This window comes from Thrips palmi, unplaced genomic scaffold, assembly GCF_012932325.1.
Source record: "Thrips palmi isolate BJ-2018 unplaced genomic scaffold, TpBJ-2018v1 HiC_scaffold_7, whole genome shotgun sequence".
Classification (NCBI taxonomy): domain Eukaryota; kingdom Metazoa; phylum Arthropoda; class Insecta; order Thysanoptera; family Thripidae; genus Thrips; species Thrips palmi.
The window spans coordinates 11,323,601-11,349,555 of NW_023144634.1; the positions used below are offsets into that span (position 1 = coordinate 11,323,601).

General features: G+C 61.5%; 1 protein-coding gene across 5 annotated transcripts in view; it reads right to left on the minus strand.

Moving 5' to 3' along the window:
• The window catches only part of LOC117652389 (muscarinic acetylcholine receptor DM1), a 56,225-nt gene that overhangs the window by 11,902 nt on the left and 18,368 nt on the right, over positions 1-25,955 (minus strand). For all 5 annotated transcript variants that reach the window (XM_034397254.1, XM_034397251.1, XM_034397253.1 and 2 more), the window contains exons 2-3: positions 14,733-15,100; positions 12,699-12,940 (exon numbers count right to left, since the gene is read on the minus strand). In XM_034397254.1, coding sequence (XP_034253145.1) covers positions 12,699-12,940; positions 14,733-15,055 — 565 coding nt within the window. In that variant the 5' untranslated portion in view covers positions 15,056-15,100. The remainder of the gene's footprint in view (positions 1-12,698; positions 12,941-14,732; positions 15,101-25,955) is intronic.

Sequence of the window (25,955 nt, forward strand, 5' to 3'; positions counted from 1 at the left end):
CTCGGCATGTCTCGCAGGGTTGACGAAGGAGGACGGGAGGGGAGGGGCGAGGAGCGCAGGTATGGGATGGCAAGTCAGAGAATTTCAGAAGAGGGGTCTCCCACACGCCCACATCATGTGTGTGTGCTTTTGCACCGCAAGGTAAAGAGGGGGCAGGGGGAGGAGGAGGTAGCAGTGACGTCGCTTGACACCCGCATGCGAGGGAAGTCCGTGCAGGAACTACAAACCGCCACCCGTCTCTGTGGCGGCAGCGCCCTCACCGTTTTCCGCTTTCAAAAGGAAGTATTTTGCCCACTGCTCTGCACGGACTGGGCGATTTCGTAGCTAGGTGTCTTCCTCGCTCTCATCTGCCCCATACAGTACAGGTGCGAGACAGAAGGAGAGATGGAAGCATGGAAGCAGCCCACGGACAGTGTCTACTCTGACGCCTGAGTAGTTCTGAAAAGCGGCTCTAAAGCCCCGTTGATTACCAACGCTCGCCCAGCCAGCCGAGTAGTTGTGTGTTTAATTTCGCCCAATTTGGTGCCAGTGAGCGAACGGGATTTGCAGCTGCCGGGTGGCCAGCACAACACACAGAGCACACTCAAAAGCACACACAGACGCGCATACAAACACGCACACACAGGCGCCCAGGCGTGCCCGCACACACACATGGACACTGCAGCGGGATGAGTTTTAATCTGGCATTGCTGACATCAAACGGAAGCCAAGTTAGCCGTGTTAGCAGAGTTAGCGCGGGCGTCCCATGGGCCACGAGCAGAGGGAGAGAGAAAGACGGATTGCGAATACCAGTGCGAGCTGGGGGGGGGGGGCGCTCTGCTGATGGAAATCAAGAGGCAAGAGCCCGAATGCCTATGCCCCCGCACGTCGCGGCTGGGACGAGAGGAGCCCCGCCCGTTTGGATGTGCAAAGAAAGGGGTCCGGCAGTGCGGAGTACACTGCAAGAAAAAAACACAACAAAAGTACACAAATTACTGGCAAATTTTTTATCAGGAATTTATTGTATTTTCAAAGTACAACAATCGTTGTACAAAGTACAATGGAACCGGCATGACGAGTGCTGGGCAGTCCAGGCCTCGTTGTGGTGCTTTGCAGTGTGGGTACCCGACGCCCACTGGGAATCACGTAGCGCTGATGAGGCTGTTCGACGTCACATGCAAGGCCAGCCGTGCCGCGCCGCGCCGCGCCCGGCTGCGCCACACACAATAGGCAACTTGAAACCTTCCCACCCTCGAAACTCACTGAACAGGGCCTCACCTTCCTCGCCTCCCGCTGGCTGCACACAGTGTGTGCGAGAGAGAGAGAGAGAGAGAGAGAGAGAGAGAGAGAGAGAGAGAGAGAGAGAGAGAGAGAGAGAGAGAGAGAGAGAGAGAGAGAGAGAGAGAGAGAGAGAGAGAGAGAGAGAGAGCGCACACCGCGAAACCCGCTAAGTTCCCAATATACGGGACTTAGGCCAGGCCCGGCGCTACTTAACCAACTAGCTGGGGGTCTTTATCTCGTAAACGGCCGGCAGAATCGCTTAGCGTTAAAATTCAATTTCAGATTCAAGTTTTTGGTGGAGGCGCGCGGGCTCTCCTGGAAATGAAAAACGACGTCGCGTTTTCTGCAGCAGTGCGTCTGGAGTTTTGGCCGCCTCCACCGGTCCTCTGGCCCACTGTGCGGCGTCTTGCGGAACGCGGAGTGCGACGCCGCGCCAGGCCGCCCACGCTCACGGCGAGCAGGAAAGTTGGTCTAACGAAGCCAACCAGGGACGGACGGGGACGAGCCATCCCATCAACTACTTTCCACAAAGCGATCGGAGCGGACTGCGAGCCGACACTCCCTCGTGTTTCAGTGTGCGAGCGAAGCAAGCGAAGCGAGGCGACGCCGCCGTTTTCTAGTTCGTTTTATTCATTTGCTTTTACACTCGTTGTTTCTTTTTTCCTCTTTTGTTTCGACTTTGTTTTTCTTTTTTGCGTCTGGTCGGCCTGGCGGGAGTCTGCGGGTGACACCGCCGAGTCGCGGCACACTGGCACACCGGGTGGGGTGGCGGGCCGTGGCGTGGCGGCGTGCCGGGCACAACACGCCGAATAAAAACGTGTTTTCTGTCCCACTTTGTTGTTCAACAAACACCCTCGCGCAGAAAGGGGAGGGAAAAGGCTTTGCTGCTTGTCTGCGTTATTATCTCGTTGCCTCTGAACCGAGTGTCGGATTGTCAACTCGGTTTTGTCTCTTTGATTGCAACGGACTGAGGGTAGAAAGAGAGAGAGGGGGAGGGGGGTCTTCCCTCTGCCCGGCGACGCGGCAAGTGCTTTTCGCTCCGCCACTGTGCGACGGCCGGCCCTCCTTTACACCGGCTGGGTCCATCCGCCGCGCTCCGCCACAGCCCACGCCAGGCCCAGCATCAAGCCCGCGGCTTTCAAACTCTTGCTGTTGTTGCTCGTGTTGTTGTTGAGAGAACAGAGGCGCGCGCACAACGGGGATGACGTCATGGCGAAAAAACCGCGCATACGGGGGGCATGATGATCGAGATTTTGGCAAAAGAGGAGGGCGTGGGTGTGGCCGCGCGGCCTTGGGCTTCGGGTGTTATCCCGCATTTTGGGCGGGGGAAAGGTGAGGGGTCGGGGGGCTGGCGCAGGCAGATAAATGGTGAAAAATGGAGGAGATGACACGCGACGAAGACGAGGCCGGGGCGGAGTGAGACAGAGACGGCCTCGCACGCGTTATTGCTTCCTTAATGCCGCCTTGACCTCCGCGCCATCGATTCCGCCAAAGCCTCAAATTGGCTTACCATAATAAATCGCGGACCAAGCCGCGACGCCTTGGGGCTCCAGGCAGAGGGAGAGAGAGAGAGGGGGGGGGGGAAGGGAGCGAGAGGAGGGAGGGAGCCGGCCCACTGGAGAGACGAAATAAAAGGAGAGTGGCGACGACGCGACACCGGATCAAGCCAAGTACTATAACTGCCGGCCATTTCATCAGCCGAGCACTCGGCACGTAGTGCAGGCGGTTCGCGGCGGCGTGGGCGTGGCTCGGGCGCGGCCGAGGGGAAGAGCGAGGGGGTGCTGTTGTTTCGCTTCTCGCGTCTCCAATCAGAAAAGGCCTCGCCGACGACATCAACATTGCACCTTCGACTGCCGCCGACTCGTCCAAGCGTTTGTTGCCTTGTTGTTGCTGAGGTCGTCGTCGCCGTCCTCTATCTGCAAGCCGCCATCGCCCCCTGCTCCACGCCACTGCCCCATGCATCTGAGCCCCCCACCCCTTTCCAGCGCGCTCACTAGGAGTCATTTTACCCGTGTTCTCCCTCTTTTTTATCTATCTTCACAGCTAGCACCCTCCAGCCGTACTCCCCCCCCCTCCCTGGACGCTGCTCGTCGCCGTGGGCCTCCCTGCGGTCCGGGGGCGGGCCCGGGGGCGGGCCCGGGGGCGAGCTCTGTCTCTGGGGCCGGCCCTCGCCGGTCCGCACTGGTCCTCGCCCTGCCCGGCCCGGCCTGCCGGCAGTCCCACTTAGATGCAAGAGGCGCCTTTTCCGCCCCCATCTGGGCCGTCGGCGCCCTCGGCCACGCTCGGCCTACTTGTCTATAAATGGCAGAGCGCCACTCGAAAATATTTCTCGCTGATAATAACTATCGTTTATCGGCAGCGGCCGAGTAGTGGCCGAGCGCCGCCAGGCGGCCTGCAACGCTGGAGACTCCAGCGCGCCGAAAGCCAAAGGCCGAAAGCCAAAAGCGCGCGCCGAAAATTCCAGCTTTGTCGGCGCGGCGCCGATATCGCCCTGGAGCGCCAGTCTCCAGATGGAGATGGAATTTGGGAAGCGAGTTACGGCAGCAGCGCCCTCGCCTCGAGTCTTTGAAAGTCCCCGAGACTTTACGGTTCGCCCGGACCGTGCCTCCGGCCCCGCACTGCCCCGGCGGCAGGGCCGGCAGGGCGTCGTTTGCCGGGCAAATGGCAGTAAACGACACTAGGTCAGCCCCCGGCCCCGGCGGCCCCGGCGGCCCCGGCCCTCGGAACGTGCCTAAATGGGCGCGCTGCGAGCAGCGGGGGAACGCGACCAAAAAGGAGCAACAACACAAAAACAAAAACAGCAACCGGGGCATGACTGAGGGCGGAGACGGCCCGGCCTGGAGCACGGCGAGCGCAGCAGCTGTCTCTGTCGCACTCGCGAGGCGCCCCGTAGGGCTGCGAGGGAGACGGAGACAGAGCGAGTCTTTGAACGCCGGCCCGGCCCGGCCCGCCACACACAGCGGCCGGCGAGTTGCCTACCCCGCGGCCCGCGGGCGCTCGGCGCGCACGCCGCGCCGGCGGACTCCAGCGCTGTGTCAGGGCCAGACCAGCCAGTCCGGGCAGTCCAGGCAGACCAACGCAGGGCACGGCCGTAGCAGCAGCCGCCAAACTTGTGAACACTTTGCCCCGTTTTGCAGTTGCCTCGCTTTGCCTTTGCTTTGCCCTGCCCGCGCTGCAGGCCACGATGGTGCCGGGCTTCAAGGCGAGTGAAGAAGCGGCGCGCTTTTCAAACAACAAGAAGAAGATGAAGAAGTGGGCGTAAGTGGAGCGCGCACCGCCGTGGCGCGCCACCACAACAACGACAACGAACAACAGCAGTCCGTGCAAACAACGAGTCCAGTCGGATGAGGCCGAGGCGGGCGGAGGCTGCCCCGCTGCCCCACTTCCCCTCACTTCCCCTTCCCGCAAAGCCGTGCTGCTATCTGCCTCTATAAAGTCTCGGTACGCGTCATAAAACTTAACCACATAAAAAGTCTAACGACGCAGCGGCCGCAACCAGTCGGCCGGGGGTCGTCGGCGTCGTCCTGGCTGCCGGCATCCCGACGGACGAACCCCGAACCCTCGCCGACGACGGCCAGCCGTAGTCACACCACGGAGAGGGGGAGGGGCTTAAGGTCGCCTTCCATTGTGAGTTACAACCCATCCACGACAATCTCCAAGGCGCCTGGCCGGCCTCTGCCGCCGCTGCGGCTGCCGCCATGCTGCCGCCCGGCCCAGGGTACAGAATCCCAGTCACTGGCGCCTGGGCGGGCTGGACACCATGTGGGTCGTCAACGGCAGGGCACACAAAGGGAAGGCCCGGGGCTGCCTGCCTGCCTGGCCGCCTGCCTGCCTCCGGGGCGACAGGGCGGTGCAAGACGGGGGAATGTCAGAGTGCGCTGCCGCCATGCTGCCGCCCCAGAACCCGGTCCACCTCTACCTGGAATTAACAAGGCCCGGCTACCTGTTGACGCGCTGATTATGCATCCGGAAACCGAGCAGCGGCACGGCGGCGGCACGGCGTCCTCGCTCGTCAGCCGCTTTTGACGGGGGAAATGAGAGAGGAAAAAGGAGAGAAGTGAGCGGGAAGGAGAGAAAAGTTATGAGAAAATGCCGCTGGTCATGCTGGCGCTGGGATTATCGCCCAGCTGGCCATGCTGCTGCCGTCGCCCAGCGCGCCGTGCCGTGCCGTGCCGTGCCGCGCCAGCCGCGACGCACAAAGGAAAGCAATTTGAAAGAACGCCGCGGCTTGCCTCTGGGGTTGCCTTGGCCCCCCCGCCTTTGTCGCTAAACTTTTCCAGATAAACCTGCAATCAGTGCCGGCCGGGTCTTCAAAGAAGGAAGCGCAGCGTGGCTGTCCGCGCCTCGCGCCTGGCCGAGTGGTCAAGGTGACCGCGCGGTGTGCTCAAGGCCGTGGGTTCGAGTCGGCAGCGTCTGTTTTTCTGCATGTGGGAAACGACCAGATGGTTGGGCCGAGTCGATGACGCAAGAACAAGAACCGCGAGGTTTCGCCGGCCGCCCTCCCAGATTCCTGTTTTTGGCGACCGCTTTTGGGCCCCTCAGATTTGTTCAGGAGAAAGACATTTTTTTCCAGACACCTTCTCGAAGCCTTGCATGGGCCTTCCAGGAGCCTTCCAGGGGTTGTCCAGAGGCCGTCCAGAGGCCTTCCAAAAAAGTGGTCTTCCAGAAACGCTTCCAGAGTCGACCACCACCACCTCCACCAGCGCAGCCCTGCTGCTAGAGGACTTTGAGATGGTCCTGAAGCAGCTCAGAGATGCCCTCACCAGATGCTTCCACATGCCTTGACGCCTTCTGGGGGTCCTGCAGCAGCACAGCTGGGGGCGGGCCGGGCGGGGGGAAGGGGCTGCGCATCACTTTGGAGAAGGAGAAGGAAAGGTGGGTGGGGGAAGCAGCTCCTCCTCAGGTGCTGTAATATTGATCACACTGCTTTCAGCCCTGAGTGCCTCGCTGCCTCGCTGCCTCGCGCTTGCATGCAATTAATTACTCAGGGCGGACAGACTTTTTGGCCGGACAGGGCGAGCCTTGCGGACGCCCAGCCGACGGCGAGCGGGCAAGGCTTCAAGAGGGCGGTTTCATTCATTTTGGCGCCAAAATAGACCCGAGTGACCACTCTGCACCTAGCTCTGCTGTGACCGAATAAACCTTAACTAACACCAACACTACTCAGAGATATGTTTTCTGTGAGCTTCAATTTTTTTTTCCCCGCAGCACCTTGGTAGACTTTGTCCAAAAGGCGCGGTGAAGGTCGCCCACACCGCGACGCCCTACACGCGTGGCGCGGCCCGGCGTGGCGCAGTGGGCCAGAAGACCGGTGGGAGCGGCCAAACCTCAAGACGCGTTTTGAGCTCCAGAGTCGGTAAACAGGACTCGAACCGAACGTGTGACCCCGCCAATGGATTGCTCCCCAAACGAGGAATCCATTGGTAGGGTCACACGTCCGGTTCCAGTCCCATTTTGCGACTCTGGGGCTCAAAACGCGTCTAGAGTTTTGGCCGCCTCCACCGGTCTTCTGGCCCACTGTGCGCGGCGTGGCGTGGCGGGCCGTCCCCGCGTGGGGCCGGAACTGGGAGTCTCACGAGATAAGGCGGTGAGTGACGGGCCGACCGGGCCGACCGCACAGAACTGCTCCCCCCCTCCCCTCCCCCTTTCCGCACTTCCCTTTCAATACACGCGTTGACAGCGTGTATAGGCGCGCGAGAATTGTGCCGGGCGAACATCTCCAGCAACAAAGTTACTCCCTCTCTATCTCTTTTTGCAAACCACCCGACGCAACCACTGCCTCTCCTCTACTCGCGCGGAGCCGTTTCAAAAACGGCAACCTGTTTCCGAGATAGCGGTCTGGAAGTTCCCAAGAAGACGGGGGTACACAAACCAAACGTCCTTCGGAACCGCCAGATATATGAATGAAAAAAAAATGCGCAGCATTTGCATCTCTCCGCCGCTGCTGAGATTTGTTGTGCCAGCTGTCAGAGTCTTTCCCTTTGCCTTTTGTTCCGGAGCGGAGGAGGTTGCCACAATGCATCCTGCAGCATCGTGAAGGGCGTAACCTCCCTTCACACACACACACACACACACACACACACACACACACACACACACACACACACACACACACACACACACACACACACACACACAGAGGCTTGATCTGCTCCGGGGGCGCGCTCTGTCAGGCGAAATAAGAGAGCAACATCAACAATAACAACAATATCAACAACAACAACAACAGGCTGTCGAACAAGGAGAACAAGAAGGGGTTGGGCGGCGCGCGGCGCGGTTGGGACGTAAACGGTTGTAAATCATGCCTCCCCGGGTGGGCCTGGTCGGCCGGGTCGTCCCGAGTGGCAGCGGAAACAATGGCGCCAACATCAGTCGTGGAACGAAACACTTTAAAATTGGCGCCCCCCCTTCCCCCGCCCGGCCACGCCGGCTGCCAAACGGCCCGTTTCCTCCTGTGCTTTGTGGGAGAGAGCGAGCGAGCGAGAGAGAGAGAGAGAGAGAGAGAGAGAGAGAGAGAGAGAGAGAGAGAGAGAGAGAGAGAGAGAGAGAGAGAGAGAGAGAGAGCGGTTTGAAGCTTAATTTGCAGAGTGCCGCTGTGAGGGACACCACGCCTGCAGGCTGATTCCCAGCGCTGCTCTGTCTCTCTCGCACCCCACGGGTCGTTCCATGTGTGCTTCGCAGTGTGCTTCGCAGTGCGCCTCGCAGCCCGGTCCGCCAAGTGCGTCATCCCCTTGAGAAGGCGTGGCCGCGTTTGGCGCTTGTTGGTCCCGGAATGTTGTTATCAGGTAGCAGCCAAATTGCAATTCCATGCCGGGGCATTCCTCGGCTCGGCTCGGCGCAGCCATGCCAGGCAGCGCCAGGCAGCGCCCTCAAGGCGGAGCGCAAGGCCGGCCCGGCCAGTTCGTAAATATGGCCAAAGTTTGTTCCAAGGTTAAGCCGCGCCGCGCCGCCCCGCGCTACGTGCGGAATGCAGCGCGCGCAGCGCCACACGGAGCGGAGGGACGAGCAACTAACTTGGGCGCCGTCCGTCAGGACATCAAGGTGCCGCGGAACAAGGCGAGCATGGCTGCAACACAGCAGGGCCTTCCTCCTCCGCCTCGTGCGGCCCCTTTGAGGGCCCCAGGCCTTACCAAGGCCCGGCCGGGGTCCGAGTCGCTCCGTCTCTCTCGCACCCTTACGGCACGCCCCATGAGTGCGAGGGAGACAGAGCGTGCTGCTGCTGGCGCCGAGGCCCCGGCCAGCCCCACCACGACGCCGTGCGCCGCCATGCGCTGCATAGGTGGCGCCCAGGTCCCCTCGGACAATGAGGGCGAGGAGGGGGGGGGGGGGGGGGCGCCAGGGCCACCCTGGAGCGGCAGCCAGCAGCAGCAGCCAGGGGAGGTGGCAAAGTTTGCGAATGACTTGAGTTGTTTGAACGACCTCAACTCGGAGGTGCCGCGGCGGCGCGGATCTTCCAGCGCGGTGGCCTTCAAACGGCTGCACCCCCACCACTCCCCCCCCTCTTTCCCTTTTCTCTACCTTGCCCACCACTCCACCACGCTCCGCAAAAGCAACATCTCTCGGGGCCCTTGCTTCAAGAGTGCTCGTGCATTGAAGACCCAAAACTGATGATGCTTTGGCTGCAGTCTTGTGCGTGGAGGGCTACTTCCACCCCCCCACCTCCTCCGCTTGTAGGACCCCCCCCCCCTCCCAAGCAAACAAGCCTCATTACGACGCTCCCTAACCCTTGATAATGGGCCGCCCATATAGTATGCAACACAGTAATGCCTGGCCTCTGGTGGCCGCGCCGGGCCGTGCCGGGCCGTGCCCGCCATGAATGATCCTCGATGCCCTCATCAACCCTTCCAGCCGCGCTCGCTGCACATCGGCCATTTAATCACACACTTTTCAAAACACCCAAAACATTTTTTTTTAATTACCAAGTTTTGCTTTTGGCGCGAAACTCCCGTTTCCCTTCCGCTCCCCCTCTGCTTGTTCTTGTTGTTGTTTTTGTTGTTGTTCTCGTAGTTCCGCCCCACTCGTAGCGAGTTTCCATTGCGAATTACTGCAGACGCGTTTAAACCGAAAAGCCGGCGCCGAAATTACTTCCTGTTTTCACGCCGCGGCTCTCTCTCACACTCACGCTCTCTTTCTCTCTCTTTCTCTCTCGCCCATTATCGACCCGCCATCGCCGGCCGAAACGCGGTGGGACTAGGACATGGCGGGACGCATTCCGACCGGACAGCGGGTCTTTTCCCCGCGCGAAACACACGGGCACACCACGTGACCCCCTTCCGGCCCTGGCGGAGGTTGGCCGTCGTCGTCGCCTACACGCCAAGTCGATCGTCGGCGAGCTCGGCGGACTCGCCGCGAGGTCGCGACCGTCGCCGTTTCGTTGGCGGCAGTGGCCGGCGGCCCGCGGGACAGTTGGCCACAAGACCGGTGGTGGCGGTCAAAATCTCAAACTTATTTTGAACTCCGGGGTCGCTAGGTAGGACTCGAACCGAACGTGTGACCCCACCTATGGATTGCTCTCCGAACGAGGAATCCATTGGTGGGGTCACACGTTCGGTTCGATTCTCACTTAACCACTCTGGAGCTCAAAACGCTTCCACCGGTCTTCTGACCCACTGTGCGGGGGAAGGAGAAAAGGGGGAGGGGGTCAACAAACCCGGAGTAACAGCCAACGACAGTGTCTAGTCAAGTACGCGCTCCTGGCTTGGTCCAAACCGCACCCCCCTTCCCCCCCCCCCTTTCGCCCCGCTGGCAGGACGCATTAGAGCGGCCGCCACTACCCTAAAATGATTAGCACTGGCATTTCAATCTCCCCTCGTCCCACCACACGGTTCTGCAAAAGAAACATTGCAAAACAAAAAAAAGGCTCAACAAAAGGGCGCAAATTTGATTTCAAAAAATTAGATACGGCTTCTTGCAGGGCTTTCCAGCGGGCAAAATGCCAGGACTAATATCGGTCCCCACGTGGACGTGGAAGGGTTGATGCCTGGGCGCCGCCAAGTTGTTTACCTCGCGGAGGGGAAGGTCGACCTTGAATTGCGGCAAATCGCCCGGCACACCGAGAGGCACACCGAGAGGCACGCGGAGTGGAGCACGCGGTGTGGAGCGGCCAGAGAAATATGGGCTTCGGACTGTACCACAAATTGCCTTGTAATGAACCATCTTTGTCATTCTTCTGCCTCTCCGCTCCGCCTTCGCTGTGTCCAGGGAAAATACACGAGTGATGTTGCGTTGCGTCCTTGAGCGCGTACAAGAAAAATTAAACGTGAGTGAGAAGAAAACTAAAAGCGGCGCCAAAATTCTTTCATATTCGAATAACTTTTTTTCAAGGGGGTATGGGAAGGAGCATGATATAGGGAAAGTCTGAACACTTAAAGTCAGTACTCCGCTCTCATATTTTAAATGAGGCGGTACCAAGGTTCGAACCCTCGGGCTCCTGGTCGGAAAGCTGACACGCTTGCCAATGGACCACGCCGTCACAGCTCATCAGCGCCGGCCCGTTAGGCAACCCAAGCGGCCGTCCGGCGGCCTCGGCAGCCTCGTCGCCGCACAGGGGACCTCATGTAAAGGACGCTTTGCCGCTTTCGGCTTGTTAGTGGTAGAGCCCGGTCCAATCTGCATTGCTGCCGGTTGACCGGTTCGGTCCGATGCGGTCCGGTGCGGCTCGGGCGGCTGGAAGGCGAGGCGGCTCCTTAGAGTCTGGAGCCGCTGGACTGAGTGGGCGACCGCAGCCCGGAGCCAACCCTCCGCCCTCGTCGCTCTGTCTCTCTCGCTCCCCTACGAGGCGCCCCGTGAGTGCGAGAGAGAGAGAGAGAGAGAGAGAGAGAGAGAGAGAGAGAGAGAGAGAGAGAGAGAGGAGAGAGAGAGAGAGCGGAGTTCGGAATCGATCTGCGGGTCCTCAAACATCCGGCCTGGCATTCCATGGCGACCCAGCTGCCTCCGAAGTGCCGCCGTGCCGCCGTGCCGCCGCCGGGAATGTTGACTTTCGGATTGTTTTGAGACGAGAAGCTGGCCGAGCAGGCCGAGAAGAGGGAGAGGGTGTTTCTCGTCCCCTATTGCCGCGGCCACGGCGTGCCTAGGGCATGCCTACACTGGGAATCAATACGCAGTAGGCAGTGGGCTGCCCTGGCCGCCCGGCCCCCGCCCGGCCCCGCTACGCGCACCGCGCAGCACCGCGCCGCGCTACGCGCTTTCACACAGCACCACGCCTGTCCACCCACAGGTGGGTGCGCAGTGGATAGCGCCAGCAATGCCAGCAATATCCCAATGGAACAACGCCTCCCCGAATCCGATCGCGTCTCCACAGCGCCCCATACGGCGCGCCGGAAAGATATGGGGTATTACAACAGGCGGGCGGCGACAGCGCGACAGTGCGACAGCCGGCAGGCTGAGCCGCCACACCGCGAAAGGCCGTCCCGGTCGGCCCAGCCCCATTCAGGGCACTGGGGGACCTGCCGCCGTGTTTTCACTGAATTTGTGAAAGCCGGTCTTCTGGCCCACTGTGCGGCGTCCCCCTGGGCGACTTTCCTCATACCGCCCGTTGCGCGGACGCCATGAATGAACATTTCGGAACTGTCGACTGGGGAGGGGGTGTAGAGTTCTACATTTTCCTTTCCATTTTCGAACTTTTAATTTCTTGAAGTTGACTGTACACACAGAACGTACTTTGTAGCACGTTGTTCAGTTTCGCAACTTGCTCGAAAGCACCTGCGAACGTATGAGGCCGATGACACGTCTCGAAATTGAATTTTAAAATTGCAGCCGCGCCATGATTGGCGCGGACCGGGGATCCACTGGCAAAATCTGCAAATTAAAAAGTTAACGGATCCCTGAGCTCTGAGCGGCACCGCGCCGCGAAGGACGCCGGCCGCGACTGGGCGGGCGCGGAGTAAATGGATGACGCTGTTACCAGCCTTTGTTTATTCACAGAATGTTTGCCGTTCGGTATGGCGGGGGTGGCGGGGGCGGAGGCGGGGGCGCGGGGGCGGTGTGGAGGCAGCTGGTGCTGGCACGTTCGGAGACAAGGTCCGGCACGACCCCACCCACGCTAGCTGCGCTGCGACAACACAACTACTTCACCCACACTGCCGTGCCAGGGCCGTGCCAGGGCCGTGCCGCCGGGGCCGTGCCTGGCCGGGTATCCTTCGCGCCAAACTTTGCACAAACCTAACCTAACAAGCGCTGGTCCGGCTGGCTCCGCTGCCCTGCACATGTGGGACACCAGGCCGGCCGACTGGTGCTCTGCGGTTGCCCTGTGCCATCAGCCGAACGGCGAAGCACCGGCAAGCCACTGGCAGCAGAGCCTGGGAAGCCCTCGACTTTGCTTTGTCTCTCGTTTCCCGGCCTCAGTGTTTTGTCAGCAATTTTTGTGACTGCTTTCAGTCAAAATTTCAACAAAAAAGGTCCTTTCGACACTCCTGTCGACTTCCAGTTCCCGGACTCACCGATCATGATGGCCGCCCGGTTGGTGGTGCGCTTGGCGCGGTAGGTGAGTGGCCGCGTCACGGAGAAGTACCGGTCGAACGAGATGATGAGCAGGTTGAGCACGGACGCGTTGCTGTTGAGGTAGTCCAGCGTGAGCCACGCGTCGCACACGTGCGGGCCCAGCGGCCAGTAGCCCATCAAGGCGGACACCGTGAACAGCGGCATGGAGATGAGCCCGATGGCCAGGTCGGCCACGGCCAGGCTGCGGGAACAGGCAACACAGCGTCAGGCGCAGTCAGTCAGGCAGTCGCGAAGGCGGTCGGGGGGCGGAGACACGTAAGGCGGGGTGCTCAAGGAGCCACCGCACAGAGGACCAGGAAGACCGGTGGAGGTAGTGAAAATCCCATCGCACGCGTTTTGAGCTCCAGAGTCGCTAAACAGGACTTGAACCGAACATGTGATCCCACCAATGGACTGCTCTCCGAACGAGGAATCCATTGGTGGGGTCACACGCTCGATTCGAGTCATGTCTAAAGACTGTGGAACTCAATGCGCCTCCAGGATTTCGACCGCCTCCACCGGTCTCCGGCCCACTGTGCGAGGTGCATGAGGAAAGACCCCGGCCGGACTCCGCGGCGAGGGACCACCCCGTGGCTACCGTGGAGAGTCACTCGGGCGCGGAGTATCTCCGGGATCGTAACTTCTTTAGCAGCTCTTGTAACTTTTTATTTTCGCCCGTAATGTGGGAGCGCGGGTAAAAGATACATCGTACCGCCACCTTTACTGAACACGAAAATCGAATCGGTTTGAGGCTAGGTTCCGGCCTCGCTTCCAGCCCACCCACGATCCATTTCAAACTGCCGGCGGTTTGAATATTTGAAGCGGGCTGAATAGGCCAAGCGAATCCATGCGCAGTCGAGCCGTGTCGCCACGCCACAGAGCGGCGCGGCGCCACGGCGGCGTGATGCAGCAGGTTTGTGTAAGGCATAAAGGATGGACGGGATGACGGGAGGCACGTCGCCGGCCACGTTTGTCGAGCCAACAACCCCCTCCACCGCAAGGCCAACACCTCGTGTTGCCCCAGCCTGCCAACCAGCCCGCCAACCCGCCCGCCAACCAGCCCGCCAGAGCTAGAGCCAAAGACAGCCCCGCCCGGCCCCGCCGCACTCCGTCCTCGCCGCTTTCGGCCGACCTCAATTTCGAGGTTAGGTTCTGCTAATAATGACATGGGTGGCAATCTCTAGATCTTCGCTCCACATCGTTTCCGCGATTCGTCCCACGGTTTGCGTTTCATTGGCGCACGCCGCCATTAGAGACCCCCGCCAGTGCGCTCGCAAAATGAACTTTCGGAAACCGTTTTACCGCGTAAATTGGTCACAGTATTATACTTGCTCAACGCGTATCTACCGAGGAGAAAGTCAGTATTGGACTGAGAGTAAAGCGGATTTTGGAGCTCGTATAGAGTGCGCTTTCTCGGAAGTTTCTTAGACATTCAGTACTTCTGCTGCACTGTTAGCGCCTGTGGAGTCGGGGGTAGGCAAGCCGCTCAACTCGACTGCCCAGCGGGCTTGCCTACCCTCGACCCCACAGGCGCTGTGCCCCGCGGTGCTGTGCCAACTTCCTGAACTTGGGAGGCTGGACCACAATGGATCGCCTGGATGGCCTGGGATTCCCTGGTTCTGCTTTCGCCGTGCGTGGTTTGAGGGGAGGGGCTGTCGAGGGGAATCGAAACCAGCATACAACGTCAAGCGCACTGGCTGGTGACATGACCAATCGAGCCATCCCATCCCATCCCCCTGGCCCCTGGCACTTGCAGTTCGATGTGCAAGATGCAGGCAGAGCGCAGGCAGACAGAAACACAGACAGATAGACGCCACGACCGCTCCCCGGCCTACATGCCGAGCGCAGCGATGCTGTGAAGCAGCGTTGGCGCTGACAGGCGAAGGCGACCCACCGTGCCGCGCGGTGCCACGCCCCGTGGCGTGCTTGTCCGGGGTGGGAGGGCGCAGATAACGGTGCCCCGTGCGGGTGCCGGCAGACATTCCCATACCCACCTAAACAGAAAGTAGTTGCTGATGGTCTGCAGCTGCTTGTCGATCTTGAAGGAGATCATGACCATGGAGTTGCCGACGACCGTGATGATGGACAGCGACCCGGCCAGGATGGCGATGACCACCATCTCGGACAGCGAGTACCGCGACTTGCTGCCGGGCGCCTCGGTGGACGTCGCGTTGACGTCCAGCAGCGAGGGCGACGACGACCCCCATGTCGAGAGGGTGGACGACGGTGACGTCGGCGAGGTCGGGGACGCCGTGAGGTTGTCCGCGGCCAAGGCCACGACGGTGGCCAGCCCGTTGGCCAGCTCTAGCCCGTCCATCCTCCACCCTCCCCTCTACCGGCCCCCGCGGCTCACATCGTGTCCCTGCGAACAGAAGAAAGGAAAGCAACCGTCAGTGCAAAGTCACAACTCAACGCGTTAGAAAAACGCCCGCTCAGAAACTTTGTCCGCGTCGAAAATCTGGTTGTGTGAATCGCTATGTGTCTGTGTCGCCACACTGTGGGGCCTCGGCCGGCCGTGGCGGTTGTAGCAAATTTACCCAGTGGCGCCCGGCCCGCTATAAAACAGAAAGGGATGCAGCGCTCATTGAGTTGCCACCCCTGTAAATGGAGAGCCCTGTCGCCCCCATCCCCTCTGTTTCTCTCTTTCTCTCTCTCTCTCTCTCTCACCCTCTTTCTCTCCCTCTCTCCCCCGCCCGCCTTGCTCGCCTCGCCCGCTCTCGTGCGCGCTCCAAGGGCACCGAGAGAGGAACTTTTTCCACTACCGTTTACTCTGCCGGGGCTACTCTGTCTCTCTCGCCCTCAGGCAGGCTGCGCCCCGTGCGCCCTCTGTCTCTGTCTTTGGGTGTGTCGCCCTTTGAAGCGCCGAGCAGGCCGAGCAGGCCGAGACCCAGACTCGGCCGCGGCGGCGTGCAGCAGCAGACAGTTTCCGGGCAGTGCTTCGCCGCGCTGTCTCTCTCGCGACCCTGTGGAACTCCCTGCGAGTGCGAGAGAGACGGACACCCTGCAGCCGTCCCTATGCCAGTCCTAGGGGGAGGCAAGTTATTGGTGTAGGAGGGAGCTCAAGGCGATTTGACGTTCTGATTGGCTGGGCAGTCGCTCGGCTCGGCTCGGCCAGGCTTGCCTCTCCGTGAAACCCGCGCCGTCCGGAACGGTGCTTCCGTCTCTCTCGCACTCATGGGGCGTCGCGTCGCAACGCGTAGGGGGGCGAGAGAGACGGGGCTTCGTCGCCCCGTTTCGGAATGAGCTCTCTGCAGCAGTGGCGGTGGCGGCCCGGCCGAGTGTGCTCAGCCCAACCGGAAATCTGGCGCGAATACAGTGTGGCCGCACGGACCGACAGACGGACCGACAGACGGACCGACGGCGCGGTCGTCACGGCAACGGGTCTGGATGTAACGGTAAGCCTGCCTGTCTGTCTGTCTGTCTGCCTGCCTGCCTGCCTGTCTGTCTGCCTGCCTGCCTGGCTGTCCGACGGTTCGCCGGCACAGCTGCAAAGGGAAATTGGGTGGGGAAACCTCTCGACCCGCTAACTAATTCTTATTCTTCTTCAAACTACTTTGAGGATCTGGAAGCAAGTTTGGCGCGCGCAACTCGGGATTGGAGCGTCGCGGATCAGCGAGCTAGCGATGCCGGAGCCGAAGGCCCGAAGGCCAGCCCCGGCGCCCCGGAGCCCCGCAGCCCCACTGTGTATTAACGCGAACCGACACGCCGGCCGCCAGCCCCGCCAGCCAGTGCATGCGGCCTGCGCCCGGCTCGGCTCCTGGCTCGGTGCGCCTGAATGTTTGATACAGCCGGGACGCGCGAGAGCGCGTTCAAAGCCCAGTGGAAGCATCTCTCTCTTTTTTTAAGCTCTGTGGGACTTTTCACGGTGCGGGGTGAGGTGAGGCTGAGCCCCGGAGCGCCACACCGCGCCCCGCCCCGCCCCGCCCCGCCGCCTGCTTTTGCATGCCGACACGAAACACACCCTCCACCCCATACATTTCACAGCACCTACGCAGCATGGCGCGGCGTCACGTTAAGTAGGTCACACTTAGCGCACCCGCAACACGCTTGATGGCCACGCCACGCCGCGGTAGAAATTTAAATTGTGAATAAGGGGTTGGTTTGCCGGACAGCTACACCACAGCCTTCGGGCCGGAAGGGGGGGGGGGAGTTTGGAGTTGCCAGGAGTTGCCAGCGCTCGCGCCGTGCCGACCCTCCAACCCCCCGGCCGGTCCTTCGCCGCCATACGGAGGCAGCAGTGGTTGGGAAGGCCTGTCAAATTCGGTGGGTGCTTTTGCATTTCTAGAGCACAAAGAAAGAGATAATCTGTACCTATGCTTGAGAATGATAAGACACACACAAGCAAGGGCACGCACATACTCACGACGCTTGTGACTTTCATAGACGTTCAGAGAGCAATCCATTGGTGGGGTCACTCGTTCGGTTCGAGTCCCATCTAGCGACTCTCGGGCTGAAAACGCGTCTAGAGTTTGGCCGCCTCCACGGTCGTCTGGCCCACTGTGCTGCCGCTCCCTTTCCACGCCGAGATGATCCCATCCCAGGTGACGGAAGCCGCCTCCACACCTCCGCAAAGTTGGAGGGGGAGGGGAGGGGGAAGGGCGAGGGAGAAAGACAGCGGGAGGGAGAGATCCAGCCATCGAGGCGAAGAGCCATCTCTCATCTGTCAGGAATTTGATACCTCGCTCCCTGGCTGTCCGGGCGCGGGCTGGTAACCACGCCACGCCGCGCCACGCCACGGCCCGGTACGGCGAGGCGCCGGTGTGGGGGGAGATCTCAGCTGTCCACGTTCAACCCGTTCCGTCCGAGCTCATCAAGGTCACTGTCACTCTAAGTCAGCGGTTCCCAACCTTTTTCGGCTCGCGACCCCAAATTTGTAGCAAAAAATTTCCGCCCCCAGGAAAAATTTCGCGAACCCACGCGACCCCTCCTTTAGCATGAGTCTAAGTGAAAACGACCCGGGTACTGACAAAGTCAAACCCCGCAGCCGGCCGCGGCAGCGGTACTCGAACCCGGGACCGTAGTTTTGGCGCCTGGCCGTGGGGCCTCCGCGTGGCCTTGGCCCCACCGCCCCGCCGCCCCTCCGCGCCACGCCAGTGCCGGGTCGCCCCTACACCGAGCGACGGAGAATTTCCGCGATAAATTGAGTTGGGCAAACATTTTCAGAATAGCAAGGACCGGACCGTATTTTTCGACGCCTGGGGCTCGGCCGCGCTGCCACGCTCGGCTGCCACGGCCCGGGGCCAGGGGCGGCCAGGGGGAGGGGCGGGGCCGGCTGCTCCGTTCGGCTGATTTCAATATGCGTCCACTCCAGGCTGCGAGGGGCGAGCGCGAAAGGGGAGGGGGGGCTTTCGCTCGCACAGCCGAGCAGCACCACGCAGCGCCGCGCGGTGCAGCAGTGTGTCGACGGCGAGGTCGTTTCGGTATCGTCATCGCGGGGAATGAGCTCGTGGCGACCCGATTGCCGTCCCGCCTGCGTCCCGTCCGCGTGGACCGAGGCGCAGTGGGACAGGGGGACCAGCCAAGGGGGACGCTGCTGAAAGCCCTTGCTGAAAGCGCGAGCGCTGAAAGCACACTCGCCCGGCCAGGTCCGGCCAGGTTGGGTGGCGAGTGGAGCTGTCACCACACGTGTCCGTCAGCGCACGGTCACCGCCATGGCGCGCCAGGGCCAGGAGTCAAGGCGAGGACGAGGAGTTGGGGGGGACCACCCGGTGCGAAATCTTTCCACTGGAACAATCGAGTGAGCTGGCCGGCGGATGGGGCTGGGTTGGGGCTGGGTTGGGGCCGCGTGGCCGTGGGGTGTGATGAGAAGGCGAAATGCGGGGACCACGGGGAGGTCAGGGGGCTGCTTTCACCTCCGCGACCCCCTGTGGGCCTTGTGGGGTGGGGAGTGCTGGGGTGGGGAGACACTGGTGGGAGCGTGTGAGCTTTTTAATGGCCTTGCTTGAAAGCTTCCGGTGAGTTGCGGGCCGAGGGAAGGGGGAGGCGGGGACGGGGGGTGGGGGGGTTTGCTGCTGCCGCTGCGTCCGCGCCGCCGTCGCCGCGTGTCGAACGAGGAAGTGTCGAAGAGAACGTATGGTGTGGCGATGATACAGAGCCTTGCGTAAGTCCTTGCCTCATCATTCAACCGCCGCGGAGACGGCCTTCCAGCCTGCCAGCCCTGCCAGCCCTGCCGCGCGACGACACAATACAATCACCTGTCTCCGGCCCCGCAGCACCCCGCAGACCGCAGACTGTCGCGGACTGAGTCGCCAATGAGGGACTCGGCTTTCGGCTTTCCCCCGCGCTCGCTGACACCTCGCAGCATTCATGTGGAACGCGGCGCCAGCAGCACAAAGAAGCACCCCGTTCTCTCTCTCTCTCTCTCTCTCTCTCTCTCTCTCTCTCTCTCTCTCTCTCTCTCTCTCTCTCTCTCTCTCTCTCTCTCTCTCTCTCTCTCTCTCTCTCTCTCTCTCTCTCTCTCTCTGTCACACTCTCCCCGGGGCCTGCGCCCTGCTCTGCATGCTCGGGACAGGACGAAACAGGACTCTGACGCCGGGGGACAGAGGAAAACAGGAAAACACGTGGAGCGCCGCAGCGGGCCGACTTCGAACCGTCGCTCTGTTTCTCTCGTGTGCGTACGGGAGAGAGAGAGAGAGAGAGCGTCGCTGCTCTGAATCGGAGCGCAGAACGCCCGGAACGGAGCGCGGCGCCTGGGGCGGCAGCGTGGCCGGCCTCGCAACGTCGCCGTGGAGCACGACAAGGAGGCCCTTGTTTGCCTGCGACGGCCGTCCATGTGCAGGCGGTGGGTGGCGGCGCCTGAGGGTCCTCCGTGGTCCTCCGTGGTCCTCTGTAGTCCTCCGCGGCCCTCCGTGGCCCTCCAGAGTAACGAAGCCCCACCTAATGATTACCGCGCTGTTGCGGCCGGGCGGGGCAGGCCGAGCTGGCAGGCCAGGAGGCTGCCGGCAGCAAGCCTTGCCCGTGACACCGCCTTGACAGCCCTCAGCCCCCGCCTCTCGGCCACACCGAGATCCCACGAAGCGAACACAAAAAGGGGCCGCCTAACCCGAAGCTAACCGCCGCACGAAGAGCTCGCCGTCGACGGGCATCGCGTGCGGGACGCGGTGTCGCTGTCTCTCTCGCACCCATGTGGAACGCCCCGCGAGTGCGAGGAAGACAGAGCGCTGGATCCGCTTGTTGTTGCTGCTGCGCCTTTACAGCGCGTTTCGGTTGAGTGCTTGACGCTGGTTGAGGGGTGCTTACCACCAGGTTGAGGTCGCGGGGTTGGGTGGGGTGCCCCATGTCCCACGTGAGTAGTGGGGTCCTCATTGCGGGTGACAAGCGCCCATAAACCAGCGCCCCTTCCCCCCTCCGGCCGCCGCCATGACGCGAAGACCACCCCGCGTCAAACCTCGTCCAGGACGGAGCGAGGACGCCGAGAACGACGAGAACGAGGTGTCCGACGCAAACACTATCAGGCGCAGTTTTGCAAAAAAACTTTAAAAAAATGCAGCAGCTGCACACGAAAATGAAGCTCGGTCATAAAATGGGTGCCGCAGACGCCTGCTAATTGGGCTAACAACCTCTCATTTTCTTATTTTCTCTTTTCTTTTGCAAGTTGTGTTTTATTTGGTGGAAGGTTCCTGCATCACGGATCGTGTTCTCTGGTAATTAGAGCGACGGCCTCGGCCGCCTCCGGCCGCACTGGACGGACTCGCCCCGCCTCGTCGAGGTCGTCTTCACTCAAATTCAAAACATTTCGTCCGGAAAAACGACCGCGACCTAAATCAACCCAGCGGCCGAGGGAAGGGAGACTCGCTTCGCCATCCGCGCTCCGCTCCGCCTACGCTCCGCCTTGCACGCCCGCGTTTCTCCCTTCGGAGCGTCTCGGGAACCGGATGTTGGGATCGGGCAGCGCCTCCGGGCCTCCAGGCGGCTTCCTCCTCTCGTCTACAGCCAGAGAGAGAGGGAGAGAGAGAGAGAGAGAGAGAGAGAGAGAGAGAGAGAGAGAGAGAGAGAGAGAGAGAGAGAGAGAGAGAGAGAGAGAGAGAGAGAGAGAGAGAGAGAGATCCCGGATGTCACTGGGCCGCGACTCCCCCGCCATTTTCATACGTCTAAGTACCCCTCCCCCGCCGTTGCCGCGGCCCCGCGGCCCCGCCCCTGACCCTGGGGGCAGATAAATTCGTCAAGGACTCCGTGCCGCTCTCCAACGATGTGGGCTCGACTGTCCCGCCCCGGCCCCGCCCCCCATCCTGGAGATGTCCCAGCGGGCGAAGAACCCCGGCTGGCTGCCTGCCTTCCACGCGCTCGGCCGCCGCGTCGCGACGGTCCAGCCCGCGCCACTCTCAGTGGACCGCCGCGGCGATGCGAGACGAGAGGGACGAGAGGCCTCCAGGCTCGCCGCGAGGCCAATCCGGCCGGATTGATAAAATGAGGAAGCGAAGCGGGCGGAGCGGAGCGCCGTAAAAGGGCGGAGAATATGTCCATCGGCTGCCTTCATTCCGAGAGTCGTTTTCGTCGCTCTGTCTCTCTCGCGCCTAAACGGGACGCCCTTTGAGAGCGAGGGAGACAGAGCGACGAAAACGACTCTCGGAACCATCAGAGGGCGGACGCCGCCGGCCTCTCGAGAAGGGGGGGGGGGGGGCGGAGCCCGCCCTCGGCTGTCCACAGCTCTGGTCAAGAGGTTGTGTGACGTGAGCGGAAGATAATTGAGAACAACTTTCTTTTTTAGTTGTGATACGGACGTCGCGGCGCGTTCCCTCTCCACCCGCGTCCTCAAAATAACAACCAATTGACTGCGAATTATCCGGCCGGAGTGGAGTCTCAGTCACTCCTTTGAAGTACAGTACATTGAGGGCGCCGCGCCTCGCCGCCGGGGCCGTTTAAAGCTGCCCGCCCCGCCCTGCCCCGGCCCCGCCCCCCGCCCCGCCCCGCCCCCGCGGATCACAGGCCACAGAGCGGCGCGGCTCGGCAGAGCAACAACTTCCGGCGACGCATCCGGCCTTCGTCGTCGTCCTCGTCGTCCTCGTCTTCCGAGCGAGGCTGGCTTTCAATTAGTCTGGCCGGCCGAACCGCGTGGCGCTCGGCGTGCCGCGTCGCGGAATTGGACGAGAAGTAGGCCAGCGTGGAATCAGGGCTCCACCCGCCTTCCAAGGACGATGAAGGGGGAGGGGGAGGGGCATGCTAAACAGCAATGGCATGTTTACCGGCACACTTGGAGCCATCTGCATATTCAGCAACTTGTCAGATTCCAGCCGAGGACTCTGTCCCGTACACGTCAACACCGCCGCCACCGCCTCGGCGCCCTGCGTCGCCCTGCCTGCCTGCTGGTGGCAGCCGACGAGGAGGGCGTCGGGACGTCGAGCGTAGCGGGCGGACCCGAAGCACCGCGCAGCACCGCGAAGCACGCCGATGGCGGCCTGGTTGTTGCGCGCCGGATCCAACCACCGGCTGGGAACCACCAGCTCTGTGCGCCCGGGAGTGCGAGAGAGACAGAGCGACGAAAAAGACTCTACAGGCCTGGCGGCCCTCGAACCCTCGACTCGCCATGCAACCCGGCGACTTGACCACCACACCGCAGTGCGGGGGAATAAAGAGCACGCTGTCTCTCTCGCACGCGACGGCCGCGTGGCGAGCACTCGAATGCGACAGAGACAGTGGGGCGTGACGGGCGTGACGGGGGTCAGGTCGGCCGGCAGGGCGACAAACTTTGCGAGTCCGGCCGGGCTGCGGTTTTGATCGTACGGCACAACTTTGGAGACTACAGCGCCATTTTTCTCCAACTCCACTGGCCGCTCTGCCGCTCTGCCCTGCAGGCTGGTTCCGGAGGGTCGTGCCTCGTCGCGCTGTCCCTCTCGCACTCACGGAGGGGTGCGGGAGGGACGGACGGACGGGGCGACTGGCAGTCCCGGTGGTCGCGAGGAGCCTCACCCCATGTTTATTGCAGGCGCTGCACTGGCGGCGCTGGCGACGTGCTGCGCGCGGTGTAGGAGACGCACTAATGCAAGCGGCACATCCAGTATAATCTGGCAATGCCACGCCGTGCCATGCCGTGCCGTACCGTGCCGTGCCGTGCCGCGCTACGCCGCGCCGCCAGGGGAGAGAGACTGTTAAAAATAATCCGCGGTAAGTTTTTATTGGTGTCGTAAAGCTGCTGTCGAGGTCGCGGCGCCGCGCATCGAGGGGAGGCAATTACTATTCAGGGGAGAGAGGGGGGGGGATCGAAGAGGCGGGGGCAAACGGCAATAGCGGGCAGCCAGGTCCAAAGTGGGGATGTGGACTTCCAGTCCACGTCACCCAGTCGGACGACAGTACGACGGTACGACAGTGGGGGCGCCGCTGCTGCCGCTGCTGCTGCCGCTGTTGGACTTCCGGCCGGCCAGATCCAATTCCCGAGCAAGCACGCTGTGCCACGCTGTGCCACGCTGTGCCACGCTGTGCGCTGGGACGGGGCGACGGGGGCACTCTGGCGATTCAGCGGCCAGATGCGAGGAGGGGTCCCCGGGACGCTTCACCGCCAAGAGTCCTAGCATTCCTCTCGCCGCGGCACGCCCTGGCACGCCCTGGCACGCCGTGCCCCTGGTCTCTAAACAGGCCCCGCTGACACTCGAACCGACCGCGGTAGGCGTCCGGCTCGGCTCGGTCCGGCCTCACCCAATCCGGGTCGACAACGCCCCTACGGTGCTCCATCCGGCTCTGTCACGCGGTCCACACCTGGTGCCGAGGGCCGGCCTCACGTCGAAAAGGGTCATTAGCAGATGATACCTTCACACTTGAAACATACTTAAAATTGCTATACACATGAAGGTGTCAGCGTGCTTTTACTCTCGAGTCCAGAAACGAAGCGCGTATCCTAAACAATATAATCGGGCCAGCTCGGGCTCGGCGGCAGGCGGTGCAGGCCACAGCTCGGCCGGCACGGCTAGTACCAACACCGGCCACCTCGCTCGGGTCTTTATATTTTGTTTCATACACAATTTTAATTACTATCTTTGGAATGAGCCCGCATACTACCCCGTAAGGAAACCGAACGAGTATTGACTGAGAAATTTGAAGGGAAAAGAAAAAAAATTTGAACTCTACACCCCCTCCCCAGTCTTAATGGGGAGGCCTCCTGCTTTACTTCGGTGTTCGGGATGGGAACCGGTGCTATCAGGTACCTGGGGTTAATCCCGTCAGCGACCCAAGCGTTCGCCGGGGGACCCAGTAGGACCCCAAAGCTCAGGCAGTAGGGTGAGAGCACCCAGTACGAAGCTCTTTGAGGGGCGGGACGTAGAGTGAGACGACAGAGAGACAGAGAGAGACTCAGACAGAGAAGAGGTTTGGTGGGAGCTTCTTGTTTTCGTAGGGTTGGTTGTGTACCCCATGGTACCCCCACTGTCCGGCGCTCCCGTACCGAACATACAGCGTTTTAGGCCAGCTTCAAAGGACTTATCATCGCCTCCCCGACGAGTCAAGGAGGCACCACCCGCAACCACACACCGGATGGTCTGGATTGATGGATCAAATACTCCATCGCTCCAGTGCCGAGGCCAACCCGCCGAAGCGGATTGCTTTTTAGACACCCACAGCGGAGTGGCCAGGTGAATGTGACTCTGACCACTACGCTATCACGCTTGTACGTCTGGCAGCGTGTTGGACGACGGGTTTGAGTTGCACTGGGAGGAAGGCGGTCGAAAAATGTAATGAAATAATGGGATTCGATCCCCGGACCCCGCCATCGGGATCACACGACTTGACGCTCTCGGCCACCACGGCCCATGATGAGGGGATCGGCGTGAGGTGGGTTCTTGACGCAACAGGACTCGACCGACCCGGTCAAAATTTCGCAAGAAGTTGGGGGAGTCGAACCGCCGACCCTAGCACTGAGAACCGACGCCTCTACTCCCTGCACCACCACGTCCCATACACGGAGTGGGCTCACGTTCACGGGTTTCAACCGCACTGGGTGAGGCAGTAAAATTAAATGGAAATATTTGTTAGGAGTCGAACCTCCGGCATGTGGGCCTGTTGCACACGGCTCCGCTCTCATGGCCTCGAACCACCACCCTTAGGATAGCAAGTCGAAAAAACTTTTGTGACGCTGGTATTCGAACGCCGGCCTGCGGTAACTCGATCCCAAATCTCTAACCTCTCGGCTATCATAGCAGTTGTGAAACCCGATGGATCATCTGCTTTCATTAACGTTCGTTAAATGAGATTTTTTTTATCTTTTTGAAGCAGTGCCGGCCCGGCTGCTGCCCGCTTGTCCGAGGTCGGTCGGACAGGTGAAGGGAGAGGGGGCTTGCCGTGCTGCCGATGCTGATTCCGACTGCACGGCACGGTGTGCTGGCGCGGCCGAGCCCGGCCGAGCCGTTGGAATATTTAAGCCCCTCTGTGGCGACCCCGTCAACCCCACACCGCACCGCGTTGGAGTGCTCCGCGCTGCGCGTACCGCGCTCCACTCCCACCCGGCCGATTAGCCCGGCAAACGGAGTGGCAGAGTGGCGGGCCGGCCGCAGTGGGGAAGAGGGCCGGTGGAAACGGCCGAAATCCCGGACGCGTTTTGAGCCCCAGGGTCGCTCAACGGGACTCGAACCGAGCGTGTGACCCCACCAATGGATTCCTCGTTCGGAGAGCAGTCCCGTGGCGGTGCTCTCCTCCCGGGTCTCCCCCTGGAACGACAGGGTGTGGGTTCGAGCCCCGCTCGGCGCACCCGTTCATTTTTTGGCGAACCACTCGGTCTGGGCGCAGAGGCTGCCGATGACGGCCAGCCGCAGCCCCGGTACGCCCCGCCCCGCCCCGCCCCGCCCGCCCCCCCGCCCCCCCGCCCGCCCCGCCGCAAGCTCGGGCCGCCGCGCCGCCCTGTTGCAGTCCATCAACACGTCCCGGGCCGACCGGCAGTCCGAGCGTCCGGGCCAGCCTGCTGCTTTTAATCGAGCGGAAGGGGGCGATTGCGCAATTATGCACGGCGGAACGGGACGGGGCGGCGATCATCGCCTGCACGCCCTTTTTTGTCCCGCCAAACTGAATTCCAACCGGCCGTGAATCGGCCTCAAATTTGACCATCCTGGTCGGGACTTGGTCGGGACGGCCGCCACGAACGTGTGTCTGCGAATGATCACGGCAATCCTCTCTCTCTCTCTTACTCTGTTTCTCTCTCTCTCTCTCTCTCTCTCTCTCTCTCTCTCTCACTCTCACTCACAATTACACATACACACTCACATTCACACACACACACTCTCCCCCCCACACACACACAC